Source organism: Tetrao urogallus (assembly GCF_951394365.1).
Source record: "Tetrao urogallus genome assembly, chromosome: 2".
Classification (NCBI taxonomy): Eukaryota; Metazoa; Chordata; class Aves; order Galliformes; family Phasianidae; genus Tetrao; species Tetrao urogallus.
Genome location: NC_136814.1, coordinates 46201420 through 46216185, shown reverse-complemented (window position 1 = coordinate 46216185; position 14766 = coordinate 46201420). Strand labels below are relative to the sequence as shown.

Below are 14766 nucleotides of genomic sequence, written 5' to 3'. Positions count from 1 at the left end.
GATTTTAGGGAGCATTCGAGAAGCCTTGAATGATTGTGCCATGAGTTTTCCACTACAGAGGGTTACTGTGAGATTCAAAATCACTTATCAGAATGACGCCACATGTAAATGAGAACAAATACTATGGTACAGGGATAGTCCGTGTCTATTAAAGCAGGCTTTGGGAAGCCTTCTAATGACTGCATATGAGATATGTGGTATGCTACTATTTAATTAATGGCTTAAAAAACTGATAGGTTACATTCATTGTAACAACTCCGGCTTGTTTTTGACTGGATTGGCTGGAAAAAAGCAGGTTAAGAGCATGATTGTGGGAGAAAATGGAATACAGTATAGATATCTGTTGCAAAATTTTATTTCCAGTAAAACGTACAAAAGTTAATAGCAATGAGTACCACTTACGAAAAGCAAAATATCAGATACTGTGTTAAAAGAATTCTAGATCAATTTTTTTTGGTAGAGCCAAGCAGAGAGATATAATGTGATACACTTGACACAAACACTGGAAAATAGCAATTAGTCTTTTTAATCTTGGCATATAAATTTAATTTCCCAAACAGTTAAGTTAAATTCTGTAGTAACTTCCTACTGCTTTCTTTTCCCCAAACCTTTTCCTTGCTTTTTTTGGCGTGCATCTTGGCTTTTCTTCTCTTGCTCTGTTTGCAGCATTGCTTCATGAGCTGCCAGCTCTTCACGTTTTCTGAGTTCAGCCTTTAACAGCTTGCTTCTGTACGCTTCCCGAATGCTGTGAATTCTGCCTCGCATTTCATCTAAGGATGCCTAGGTAGGCAGAAACAAAAAGCAACATCCTCACTCTCAAGCAACTGCATCATTGAGGTTGTATTTCACTGTCTGACAATATAAGTACAGGTAAGGCACATCTCCTTTCCCTTGGAGTTGGTCATGCATTTTTATTGATCTCTCATGGAGACATAGATATGTGTCAGTCTTTTCAACATGAAGAAAAAAACAAAGTTCATGAAAATTCTTTTTAAATTGCTGGCTGAATAAAATAATTATGGGCAAGGAGAATAGGGCAACATAGTTACCCATTTGGATCAAGTATAGATTCAGTCACTGACTCGTTTTGTTGTCTTAAGCAATTTCCTTAAAAAATAATTTTCAGAAGTACTCAGATGGTTTAGGAGATTGCATCTCATTTTCAAGAAACTCAAGGAGCCTAAATCACACTGACCTTCAATGAGACTTAGGCTAAATGAGACTTGGACACACAATTTTTTTTTAATGTTTCCATCCTGGGAAATGGGGATACCTGAAGACATTTAACATAATTTTCTGCAGTCTACAGGTGAAAAAACTGTAAAAGTACTAATTAGCACAGTATGCATATTCACAAGTAACTCACATTTTAAATTACTACTGTGAAAGACTGTAAATGCGTTTTCTAGAGAAAGCTGAGAAATTACTTAAGAAATATTTGCCTATAACATATGTTTGTTATCCAAAATTACAGCAACATCTGAAAACTTGGACACGTTATTATCAAGGATTAGGGATCAGTCAGTCACTGGTAGAGGACTATGGCTCCTTTCAGGCTTGTAGCTAAGTATTACAAATGAAGCCGGGTGTTTGTTCAGGAGGCATTTTCAAGTTATTTCTGTTAAGAAGTTGATTAATTCCAAAATTATTTTTACTGTTTACAATTTTATGGGTTCCAAAGAGTTACTAGACCATTTTTAGTAGTAATTGTATTGCCTCTATGTGACAAAACATTTTGCTCCTGTCAACAATCTAAGGTTAAGCCAATTTTGTTAGGATATTTGTACCATGTACGATGCATTGATCACGTTAATCTTAAAAATGGTGCCTTCACTAATGATACCAGAATATCGTGTCTGTTGTTATCATGCATATTCCAAGAAGGCTCTATTCTCCAACTTTGCTGTACGACATACAAGGAGAAGCTCACTCTCTTACATAATTATCTTTTTTTTTTTTTTTAAATTACTTTTCCAAACCTCACAATTCCATAAAAAAACAACCAAACAACAGCAACCACCACCAACCAAAAGAGAGCACTAGTCATATTATAAAACCCTCAATTTATTCTCACTTTAAACAATACTATTATGGTGACAGTCTTAAAATTACACATTTGCAAGGAACTATAACAAGAACGTACTACAAATATTTAGAACATTGTATAGTATATTAATATATTTTTTTTCTTCAAGGCTTTAGTTTTAACCATTGTTCAAGTTAAAGCTTGTATACTGATTCTAACTACTGATACCAGATACAAATGTTTAAAGAATTGTTGATCAAGATACTCATGATAGTGGTGGATATTACAGGAACAGTTACTGGAACGTAATCTGGAAAACTCACCTGTAGATTCTCATACATTTCAAGCAAATTTTGCTTCAACAAAGCTCTAGCATGTTGATCCATTTCTCTTTGTTCCAAAGCCAGCTCTCGAAGTTGCCTAAAATGGTTAATTTTTTCCACTTTGCATTTCTCTTGCTGTTGAATTATAGATTCATTTCTTAACACGGATTCAGACGTCGTTTTTCTGAAGGAAATAGAAAGATATTTGTCTCATTTCAAGTACAATTTCAGATGGTTTATATTTACCTATATGCATATATTTGGTTTACATCAAGCAAAGTAGGCACTGTACAGTACAATATGATTAAGGGATCACTTTTCCTTTCTTGTACATAACACTGATGAGGAAATATATTGCTGAGGCCAGGTCTTCTTATACTTGAATGTCTACTTTAAAATATTGGTAAAATCATGCTCATCTTTGAGCATATGAAAAACTCCTACATGTGACACTTATTTTTAATTTGCAAGAAATATCTTAGTTCAAGATGTTTTAGATATTATAATTTAGCACTAAGACAAATGTATTTTTTTTCCATAGGCATAATGGCAGTTAAGTGGATAATATTTTGCAGTAATTTGACTCAAATGACTCATGTTACAGTGGAGGAGCTGAAGAAAAATTAAATTCTTCCAAAACTCAAGCCCATGGAAGATATTTTGACATATTTTCTGATCTTCTAGTGTTATTAATTTCAATATAACACCATTGTCCCTTTAAATTAAAAACTGAACTTGAGGAATTTTTCAGTACATTCTGAAGTCTTTTAAGAATGAGTGAGTTGCATAAATGCCACACTGAATACAGATGGACTTAAGCTTGAACTGGGTTCTGTTTGCAGAACAGCAAACATACAGGTATATGCTTATGAGGTAGATCCTGACACATGCAATAAAGAAAGTATTTATTTTGAATAAGGAATATACTTTTTCAGTTATTGAATAAATTGCATTTGTTAAATATCTTATTAGAATATACCATCATATAATGACAAACTTCATACATACTCCTTTCAAGATAACCCTGAAATAAACATATTTGGCTGCATATGCGTTTCCTTAAGGATTTTACATCACATTTTAATTACAGCAAAACAACTCCTTTAACGTGTGTAACCTTAAAGAAGGGGCATAAATTATAACAGGATGTAGGAAAGCAGAGATTTAAAAAAACCTATGTCAGGTAAATCAAAGTGGAAAATGACCAGGATGCCATCTACACTCACTACTACATGATTCTTTGTATACAGCATAAAGGACAGACAAAACGCAGACTGGATTTTCTCAAAAGACATTAACAAGAATGTGACAGCATTGTTGCTTATGCCAATGACATGCGAGGGACAAAGTCTAAATTCACATCTATTACATTATATTCAAATATGAAGATATTGTTTATAAATATATCGCATTTACTAATTTCTATATATTGAAACCCTTAGTCAGCCTTTCAATTTGGCATCTCACAGGCATTAATTTTTCCTTGATACAGGGTACCTCATGTAAGGACTAAGATCTATAGGCTCCCACTTTTTTTGGTCCATCGGTAAACTTGAGTCAATTGCTGTTTGTGATGCTGTCTTTTCCACAGTAAGAGAAAAAGAACCTACAACAAAAGAGATTCAATTGGTTACTCAGTATGCCAGGAGGGTCCACCTAAATTGTAACACAGTTATTTTTCTCTTTTGGCTCAGCAAAATATCTTACTAAATGAGAACATGGATTGGACATGTTTTTTACTTCTAACACTTATAATAGAATCAAAGATGCTGGGAAAAAAAACCAACTACATATGCTAGAGTGAAGCTTGTATATGTACTTTAGATAAATCAACAGAACACATGAGAGAGTAAGACAGAATTATCAATTTTAAATGCCTAAAGAATAAATTTTAATCAGCATGGAATCACATTATTTTATAAACAACAACAATAACAAAAAATCTATAAAAATTGGGTCACTCCTGTCTACGATTCAAAGAAACTGTATTTTCTTTTGGGCATATGTTTTGTTTGGGAAATGCCAGTCTCCAAAAAAAAGTCCCATGAAAATTTGTCAGTCTTCTTCTTAGGATGATTTAACCACATGGATGGTAACTGATTTATATTTTAATGCAGACTTCTCAAAACACAGTGACACATTTGATACTAAGCATGCCACTGAGTTGCATTGTGATTGTTCCAGCACTTTTGTTTTCCAGTTCACTTGGCCATATCAGAAAAGCCTGTGAAATTTGGTGAGATTTTATGATGTCTGAAGTAGATTATACCATGAAAACTCTTATTACTCTATTAATTGTAGTAATCAATTGAAACAACTACAAATCATTTAAAAGATATTTCTGTACTAATGACCACTGCTTCCAAATTTGAAATTGAATGAGTATTTCCCACTGAACTTCCAGAAATGTCAGCTTAGCTTAGGGTTGGAATTCTAGTGTGAAAGGACTGCCTAAACTTGGCTTAAGGGTAACTTAGCAGCCTATGAGGGCTATGAGGCTGTATCTGTGTCTGAGGCTGGAACAACGCAGCAATTAAAACAGAGGGTATAAAGAAGGCAGAGACTAAGCATGCAATTGTGGATTTGGACTTCATTATTGAGGCTGCTCTTTCCATTTACTAACAGTATTTAATGCAAATGCCTTTATTAAAAAACTGAATGATTTATGCAGAATGCTTTAAATTATATTTAATTTCACATTAAAACACTGGTTGTGATATGTATACAGTGCATTTGAGACCTCATAGTAGGAAATCCTGTATCATGGACTTTTTTTTTTTTTTTTTAAGTGATTAATATCCCTTTATATTTTAAAATTATAATGCTCAGAAGGAAGATGACATGCTGAAAGTTACACCCTTACCTCTTTCTTCTGATTTGGATGATAAAGTGGCAATGTCCATCCCAGCTATGGGCTCCTCAGAATCTTTCGCAACATACTTATTAATAAAATGCATGCGTTCCTGAAAAGCCTACAGATCAAATTTGTAATTGAATACTTTAATTCCAAACCATTTTCTGAAGTAGGAATCTTCAAGTGATCAATGGTGCAGTAAATCTTTGAACCCAGCACATGTTGAGATATGATGCTACTTTATTATTGCTAGGGAGTACACTTCACTGGTTGGATCTATGATTCTCTGATCTATGGAAACATCACTTTCAACAATATGAATAGCATTAGTGAGACAACAGATAGAAAAAAAAAAAGAAGATAAACACAAGAGGAATGTGCTTCGTGTCAGTCATATTCAAGTCATCACTGCAGTAGATTTTTTTTCTGAAATAATGACCTGTAAATATTAACCATCTAATTTTTCCAGCTATAGATAGTAGGTATCCCAAATGATAAAACGATGCTGTCAGTAACAAACCTAACACCAAAACGCACTATACAACTCTGCCTGAGGCAGGAATTAGAAAGGATGCTAGAGTTCCCATTACAAGAGGCTTCGAATACATACATTAAAGATCACCATGAACTACTGGAAAACCCTTTATCTCTCAGTAGTTTAAAATAATGTTTGGATTTTTAAAAATAAAACTCTGAAAGTAGGGTCTGTTCCCTCATAGCTGAATAGAGGTTCAGAACTCCTCTCACTGCATCTCCTTAGGGAGCTAGCGCTTCCTCCTAAGAGCTCCTGGTGACTTGGACTTCCTCCTGAGGAATGGAAGCATGGGTGCAAACCCTTTCAGGCTCAATTGCTTCTGATGCTTAAATACAGAGGAACCAAATGTTACCCTGGAACCAGGGAACCAATTCCCAGAGTGATCAGGTGTGTGATGTAGGAGACAAGCGATCAGGAGGAACAGAGAAGGGAAGCTACTTAGAACAGCAGACCCTCAAGTTAAACCTTTTTTCATTGTATTAGATGAAGTTGCCAAAATTTTCTTAGCAAGTACTTTGGAATAGTATTATAGACCTAAGAGGCTACTAAAATGGAAACCTTTAGCTGTAATTGAGTTGATTTTCAGAGTAAATAAAAGGCAGTGAAGATAGAACCACTATTCTGGAGAGACTGTGCACATCAAAGGGGAGACATTTCCAGCTCATCTTCAGGAAGCTGAAGATTTTCAGTCTCAGCACAGCCAACCAAATCTGCAGAGTAATGCATCTCTTCTTAGATCAGAATGTATAAAGTAATTTTGGAACGTTTTATGAACTTTGGATATGCTGAAAATAAATGAGAAAATTTGCAAGCATAGCTAGGGAAGACTCATGACTGAGGCTTCACTTCTCAGAGCTAGATACCTTTAACACTGTTGTGCCAAAGGAGCCAACTTGCATTTGACACATTTGAACTAGTACTGCTTCTCTAAACAGTGAATTCATACAGAGCAGTATATACTGGCTCACAGGTACCTGCAACTTGGAATGAATTTGGGAATTCTAAATGTAGGAGACAATTAGATTGATGATGTGACCAGGTGCCAGTTTATCTTTCTATTACATTTATAAAAGCGTATTTCTTATTATATTCTCATTATGTTCAGCTTGCCACAAGTGACAGCTTTGCAATTGTGTAGAGGCAGTGGGTGTTGTAAAGAGAAACATTTTCTGTTCAGTAAATAGAACCTTAAAGTCTCAGTAATCTCAAGAAATCTGAAGTAGACAGTGTAGATTCCTGCCCACAAGTCATGCACTTTTGATTCTTTAGGCTGTGTAAAATTCCCTGTCATCCACAAAATGATGAAGAGAGGAGTCATATGAACTTGTTTCTCTGTTGTGAAAACTGCTCTATTATCACAACAGCTTCTGCAACTTGTGAAGACACATTAGCATGCAGATTGCACTTTGATTACCTTGACAGCTCTTCCTGGCTCTGCAGACTCCCATGCTTGCTTCATGGCTTTGATCTCATCTGCTCGCTGTGTGTCTCTCTTCACCTCCAGAATTTCCATCTCTCTCTGCTCACTAACGAGACGTAAAGTCCAGTATGGTTTGTTTATAGCATCTTGCTGAAAGTGGAAGTACCATGAACATGATTATTGGTATTTATTGGTATTTACCTATGACCACTATTTAAGACGAAGCTTTGTACTCTGGTAATTTTCATTACTGGCAGACATTATACATCAATAGAATTTGTCACGCATTGCTAGACAACAACTGACTGCCAAAGGAAAGGAATGGAAAATTTCTCTGGAATATTCCAAACTTCAAGATCTTTTGTATACTTCTTTTCCCCTCTACCCATACCCGATACAGCATGCTCTACACTCCAAGCTCTTCTCAACTGTCTGAATAGGAGTATTTGCAGCAATTTTATTCATGCAGTTATCTCTCTGTCAAGCTTTTTTTTTTTTTTTTCCTTTCTTTACTTCCAATTGCTTTTCTTTTTTTCTTGCCAGAAGTCTTATTATTTTTAACCAGAATTTTTGTGTAGAGAAACATCTTGTTCTGTCTTCTCTAACATCAGGTTCTTTCCATTCACTTCCCAAATCCTATAAATTACTTTGATGTGTGGTTTCTCCAGAATCATAGGATACAAGTAGTACTCAAAGGGTAGGAGACTGTCCTGCTGCCTGGCCAATGAATGAAATATTGTGCTTCTCATGCTTTTGGAAAGTGTAGTATCTCTAGAAGCTTGAAGCCCAAGGCTTAGAAGAAGAGATGAATTGCTCAGCTTTGAGACTAAAAATAGGCATCTTCCTAATATGCAGGCAGTATCCTCTTGAAACTTGCTCCTGTTTTGGCAACAAACTGAAGAACTCGTGCAAGCTATCATCCAGCACCTGTAGCATAGCCCATCACTGGAGCTGAAGGCAGAAATCTGACACAGCCTGAAGTTGTATGACATTTACATGACCAGCTTTCTCAAATGCAGCCACTCTGACTGCTCTGCTAGAAGGGTTAAGGCACTGTTCCTGAAATGTGTATAATTAAGTGTGGATGTGAATCACAGAGAAGCTTGCTGTTCAACAACTTAATCAACAAAACAATACAGTGGAGATTTCTTCATGAAAAAATCTATGGAAATGCCATCTTCATGAACTACTTCCCATGAACCAGGAAAAATAAAAAACAACCATGAGGACCTGTAAATTTCTTTGCCTTTCATTAATCTCTTTGCAATCCATAAAGTCAATTACTCCTTTAAAAGCTGGTCAACCACAGCACAATCAGATCATCCTACCACAAATTGACGAATTTGCAAGTAGGCAAGTAAATATCAATTTTTATGCCACAATATATCCACAAAATAATGGCAATTGGAAAGACCTGTTTTATTTCTCTGATGATTCTGTGAAAACCAGTACAACCGACTCCAATTGGACATAAATATGGCAAATTAATGGAATTTAACAGAGATTAGAGACAGAAAATAAACATCCAAACGAAACACTCAGTGGTTGCTTTATACATTAGCAAAGTAATGAGCACATCTCTAATGTAGGATATAGGTCTTTTGCATGTGTCATTCAATCATCCTCAGGTGCGGAACATGAAGGTGATGAAGCAGGGCATAGAGAAACACAGGAAATACACTAAAAGTGCTAGTAATTCTGATCTGCAGAAGCTTTTACACTTAGTACAATGATTTCACATTCAACAAATCCAAGTTTTTAGATTTGTTCTCACCTGAAATTCAGGTTGAAATACAAGAGACATAAGTGATCCTTTTTCTTTATTGGACTTCTCCCTTTCTGACTTCTCAGTTGCTTTATCTTTCAATTTTTTGGTTGATTTTGAAATACTTGCAGACCTTTGTCCTTCAAAATGATTGAGCTTTAGGAGAAAACTGTGGTCCTCAAGCTTTTGCCCAGGTGCTGTTCACGCATATTTATGATGCACGATGAATTAGAAGATACCATTGTCATCCATAAATGTATTAACCCATGTAATATCCAGGATATAACAGCACAAAACAGCCACAGAAAAGACAAAGAAAAGTCTTATGTAATTAGTTGACACTGTTAAGTACTACACCAATATTAATTGTTGGAGCAAGAAAGAATCTGGAGACAATAAAGCTTTTGAAAGCAGGCTTCTGGAAGTAGACTTATTACAGCAGCTTCCCTTGTCCTTAACAGCATTTTACCCAGGAATTAATTATTGGTTTACTGTGGTTCATGCATATCAATAACTGCCCTATTGTTCTGTGTATAAATCAGTCCAAAGAGGAGAATGATATTCTGTAGCTAGCAATCTGATTATTAGTTTTCTTACACAGTCTCTGTCACAAAGGTGAAAAGCTCGAAGTAAGTAAAGTCAATGTTCTCATTGCCTCATGTCCCTGTAAGCCTGAAAAACTGAAGAGCAGAACACACACACACGAAAAAAAATCGAAAAATGTAAGGAAATTAAGGCAACAAAACATATTCAAGACTCAGTGCATACTTGGGAAAATCAAAATGATCATTCTCGGATCAATCAGAGAAATTTTTTAAATTAATTTTAATTAATTACTTAATCAGTACATGCATATGCTGTATGTATGATCTTCGTTAAATTGAATAGTTGATAGCTAACATACCACTTTCATTCTTCACTGTCTTAGATGGTAAGAACCATTAACAAGCTTTTTTTCATGCTGTGTTCTTTCTATAAAAATAAAAAAGAATAAGTAAAGCCTGCAATAGCAAACAGCTTTAATAGCATGGGAACACAGCAAATGAAACAAGCTGGACTGGATTCACAACAGTACAGGATTAAAGATCAGAGTCTGAAATCTCTATTTCACTTCACCTTCATGCTGCTTGAAACACTAAAACAAATGCTGAAAAGTGGGATTTGATCAATGCAATCAAACAGGCAATTTCTCTTGGAATAAAAGAGGAAATGAGTCTGAAGATAATAATGAGGTATCTTTCACTTAATGCTGCGTTTCTAACCTCTTTCCACTGAGGAAAGATCACTGTGCTGCTTGATTTGATCAAAAGTCCGCTGAAGATAATCCACTGGCTTTAATGAGATTTGGATCAGATATTCAATGTCAGGGTTATACGAAAATATAAAATGGTAAATTTGAAAGATATACAAGCAAATTAATAATACACTTATACTAACTACATGCACAAATACATATGATATATATGTATATCATATCATACATTATACACGTTTTTGTATACTTTACATTCTTAACCTCCTTATGCTACTTATATAACATACAATGGTACCAAAGAGCTATGTTTAAATTCATTCAGTGCAACCAAAGCATACAATAAAGAATGAAAGCAAAAATTAAAGCACTCTCCACAAGTACTGAAAATAATAAAACATCTCCAGAAAAAATGCAAATATAAAATAAATACTGACGGCATTATCTGAAGTTATAATACCATTATATAAAAACCTTTCCATTTAATTTCACATTGCCATAACATATTAGGAGACAGACTATCTGTGTAAAGAGATGCTACAAACTTTGGCTTCTATAAAGATTTTGTAACTCTAACTTTTAAAATTTTGGTGTTCTAGACTTCCATACATTGAGGAGTTATTAAATACATAACATGGGAACAGATGAAACAACAGGGATAAAATGATAAAATGCCCATTTCTTGGTTAATGCCTTTTTAATGTTTTGTTTACACAAAGTGTTATTTAATAAAACATATTATGAGATATCATATACAAAAATTGTGATTAAATATTAGTAATGAAATAACATTGCAAACAGTTCGTCTTACAAATACTGTCAAACAGCAATATTAAGGGTTTATGAAAAAAGAAAAGGAGAAGCATCAATAAAGAAAAAACACAAAACTATTATTGGATAACTTAATTTCTACCAATTTTTTTTTAATAATTACTTGTATTACCAGTGAGTCTTCTAAATGGAGATTACAATTAAAAGATTGGTAAAGGATAACAGAAAGCAGAAATATGTTTTTGACACAATAAATCAGCTTTAACACAAAGCTAACTCCAGATGGCACCATTGCCTTACATGAAATATTAGTGCCTGAAATTTGAGATTTGCTCCAGGAATTTTCCACTTGTCTCACTGCAGTTTTCTTAAAAATCACACTGAGTGGACGTTGTTTTAGATAAGCATCAACACTGCTATGGTACAAATTGTATGGTTGATAAGTGATGCTGACAGCCTTCAATGGTAAATCTTAGTATTCAGATTGCTTTAATTTGAAAACTGGTTCCCAATCAGCACAATATTCAGAGATTAAATGTTGTTTACTCCAAAATATCAACCTGTACAGTAAGTGCTCCAGATAATATTGCTGCTGGTAGGGAGTACCTAAAATAAGTACTAAGCAGCAAGTACAGTAAGTGTTGAGATATGTTCTCTATAAATTCTCTTAGTGGCCTGAACAATCTAGTTTTTATTCCATGTGAACACAGTCAGATTGTATTCTTGTATAAACATAAACATTTAGTTAATCTGAATGGTGAAATGAGTTTTGTTTACTTTGAAAAGCAGCAATTATAGCAGGACACAGAAATCACAACTTAAAAAACACCCTACTAGGAAATTTCTCTTTTTCACAGATAGTGACTTGAATCTAGTTGAGTGTATATGGGATAAAGTACCAGTTAAAATGGTAAGGGAAGCTACGAATAGCAGTACTGCTACCGGGAAGCAAACGTTAGAGTACCCATGCTACTGACAAGCTCCAGTATCAACAGCTGAGAACTAGCAAATTAATTCAGTGATCAAATGGCCTCTTTTGAGCTGCGGCTTCACAGACCATTGTGGTGGTTGTATGAAAGGGTACACATCCAAAGCATGGCTAGTATGTTATGTGCAAGCTGCAGCCAAGTCAGAAGAACAACTGTGTAATAGGGTGTGATTATGTGAACAATGCAACAACCTAAAAGAGGGTGAAACAACAACTGAAAAAGGTGCCTGTACAATACATCTGTGAGGCACAGCTCCTTGAATATTATTATACCCATAATAGAATGCAATCTATCACACTTGCAACTCATGCAGATGCCTCTTGCCATACCAAAAAGTCAGATATCAATCCACATTTTTGGGGCTATCTCTCTCTACATGTTATGAAACTGATGTTCTGTTAGCTGTAGTGACAAATAATGTCTAGTAGTATCTAAATTGAAATTGAATGCATTAGTTTGCAAGACAATATATTATAGTGGAATATGTATTCTAAATGCCTTGAGAAATTTGCTGTGATTTAGAAGCAAGTACAATAGATCTTCATTTCAAAACGCTTCTCAACTAAACAAGAAGAATATGAAAATAACAGGTCTTCATTTAGGCCATTTAGTAGAATTTTACACACATACTGGTGCAGTTAGCACGTGGATGGCAGGATAAGCCCATTGGTGCTGTCTGTATTCACATCAGTGCTTTAAGTGCCTGTCTGGTCTGCCATGTCTGTACATAGCATCAATGTAATGTATGTAATTGTAATGTAATTGTATGTAATGGATGTAATTTCTTCTACAGTGTTAAAAGTCTAAAATGTGTGTTGACACTGGTAAAAGGAGAAGCAAATATACAATATTTACTTAAGATTCCCCTGTCCACTTCCTAATTTGTATACAGAGCACTTTCTAGTCTTGTCTCCTGCCTAAATTCTACTACAGAAGTAATGCAGATGTGGAAAGAGGCCTTTTTTTCCTCCTGTTCATGTGTTTTCTTTTGTCAGAACACTGTGCGTTTATATTTACACTTCATTGGTCTCTTAGACTGCTTTGGCAACTGTTCTAAGAAGTTTAGGTACGTTTTGCAGAGTATCCTTTTATTTCTGTATCTCTTGTTAACTGAAGGTATAGAAGTACATAACCAAACCTTAGTTCTATGAGCCACAGAACAAAAAGCATTATTGCTTAATTATTTTACTCAGGAAGCAAATAAAAGAAATGCCGTATGGTCTTAGTTTTTAGCTATATAAAAATTTAAAAATAAGTAATGTGAAGCATCCAAGTACATACTGAAGGAGGCATACCTTTGAGTTCAGATTTCTCTGTTTCTTTCAGTGACTGGACAAACAGAATCTGGCTCTCAGTGAGCGGCCAACTATTATATAACACCAATGCCTGTATGATATACCTGTGAGGCTGTGAAAGAAAATGCAATACTTGAACATGATGAGGACATAACAATTACAGTAAGTATTTAAAAGTCCTGTAGGTTAGTAAAGTGGCAACTGTTGAACTCAGCAAATGAAACACATGATTACTTTACAAGCTTGTACATAACAGTATTCACAAGAAGCTTAAAAAATTAGTGTTAATTCCACAGATTTTATTTTAATTCCTGTGAAATTAAACAATTACTCATGTGTTTATCAACTGAAAATAAACTGAGCTGTACAATAAGGAGCTACATTCTTTAAAGACTTCCATGTAACTTTCCTATGTATGCCATGTGCTAAGACAAAGAATTCTGTCTTTCATTTTAAGTCCTACTGCAGAGCTTTGAACACTAATATCAGCACTCAATGTCTTGAGTTGAAGTAGAGGTGACAGGGTCAGTCGGTTATTTCAAACATTTTCTACACTGAAAAGGAAATCATACCAATACTTCTTTTAAAAATTGTTTTCCAAATTTTAAAACCAGATTTAAGTCAAAGGAACAACTTCAGAAATTGTCTTTTTTTTTTCTTTTTTTGTTTATTTTTAATATAATGTTGCAGTTGAACCTAACAATCAGGAAGAAAAAAAAACCCACACAAAAACACCCAGAGACAGAGAAACAAACAATGCTTGAGAAACAAAACACTATTTTTAAGATAGACAAATAACACCTGATGAAGTCAAGGGAAATGCATGATTCTGACAAACCTCTCTAAGGAAATCTAAGGAAGCAAATTCATGTGTTAGCAAAGCATTCAGCTGGCTAGTAACAGGTACGTCTCTAGTAAAACTACTAAAATTGTCTCTCTCTTACACTGCGTTTCAAAGACAACTCAGACTGAAGCATCAGAAATTTAAGTTGTTAATGGTATTTTTTTGGCCCTTAGCTGCAAGTCACAGTATACTTGCATTGGACTTTGCAAGTGAAGACTGTCTGAAGACTTAATATGTCTACCTCAATTTGAAAATAAAAACGAGCTCTTGTTAGTTGATTATTCATGTAGATATGTTATCATTTCTCCATGGCCTCATTCACCAACAATCTTAATTTTGGATACTCTGTTCTTTCCTCCAGTTATCAGATCTTAAAATGAATTGAAAAAATTATCAATACCCCTTTATGTTTTCCTCACACACATACAGTCTCCAAATCTCCTCAAGTTCTGGTAATTTAAAATCTCTTACTTGTTGTGGACTTCCCTGATTATTTTCAAAGTTTTCCAAGGGGAAAGATTCTTCTTCTAACACAGACAGACGTTCTTGGGAAATTCCTCTCTTGAAAGAACTTTTGGTATCCTTTGGAGCTGAAACATGACCTCTTCTTTTAAATCCACTTTCTGATTCCTTCTTTCCAATGCTTCGAATAATCTGGCTTTTACTTGCTGCAAGATTAATAGTATCAGTGT

At 34.7% G+C, this 14766-nt stretch overlaps 1 protein-coding gene across 1 annotated transcript in view; it reads right to left on the bottom strand.

Annotated features, from left to right (window-relative positions):
- Nucleotides 1–585: 585 nt before the first annotated feature.
- ADGB (androglobin) overlaps nt 586–14766 on the bottom strand; it is a gene marked incomplete at both ends in the record, with an annotated part of 73475 nt that continues 59294 nt past the window's right edge. Inside the window, 8 exons of the mRNA XM_079550110.1 lie at nt 586–780; nt 2350–2533; nt 3847–3955; nt 5213–5321; nt 7153–7308; nt 8933–9120; nt 13231–13342; nt 14546–14742. Coding sequence (XP_079406236.1) covers nt 586–780; nt 2350–2533; nt 3847–3955; nt 5213–5321; nt 7153–7308; nt 8933–9120; nt 13231–13342; nt 14546–14742 — 1250 coding nt within the window. The remainder of the gene's footprint in view (nt 781–2349; nt 2534–3846; nt 3956–5212; nt 5322–7152; nt 7309–8932; nt 9121–13230; nt 13343–14545; nt 14743–14766) is intronic.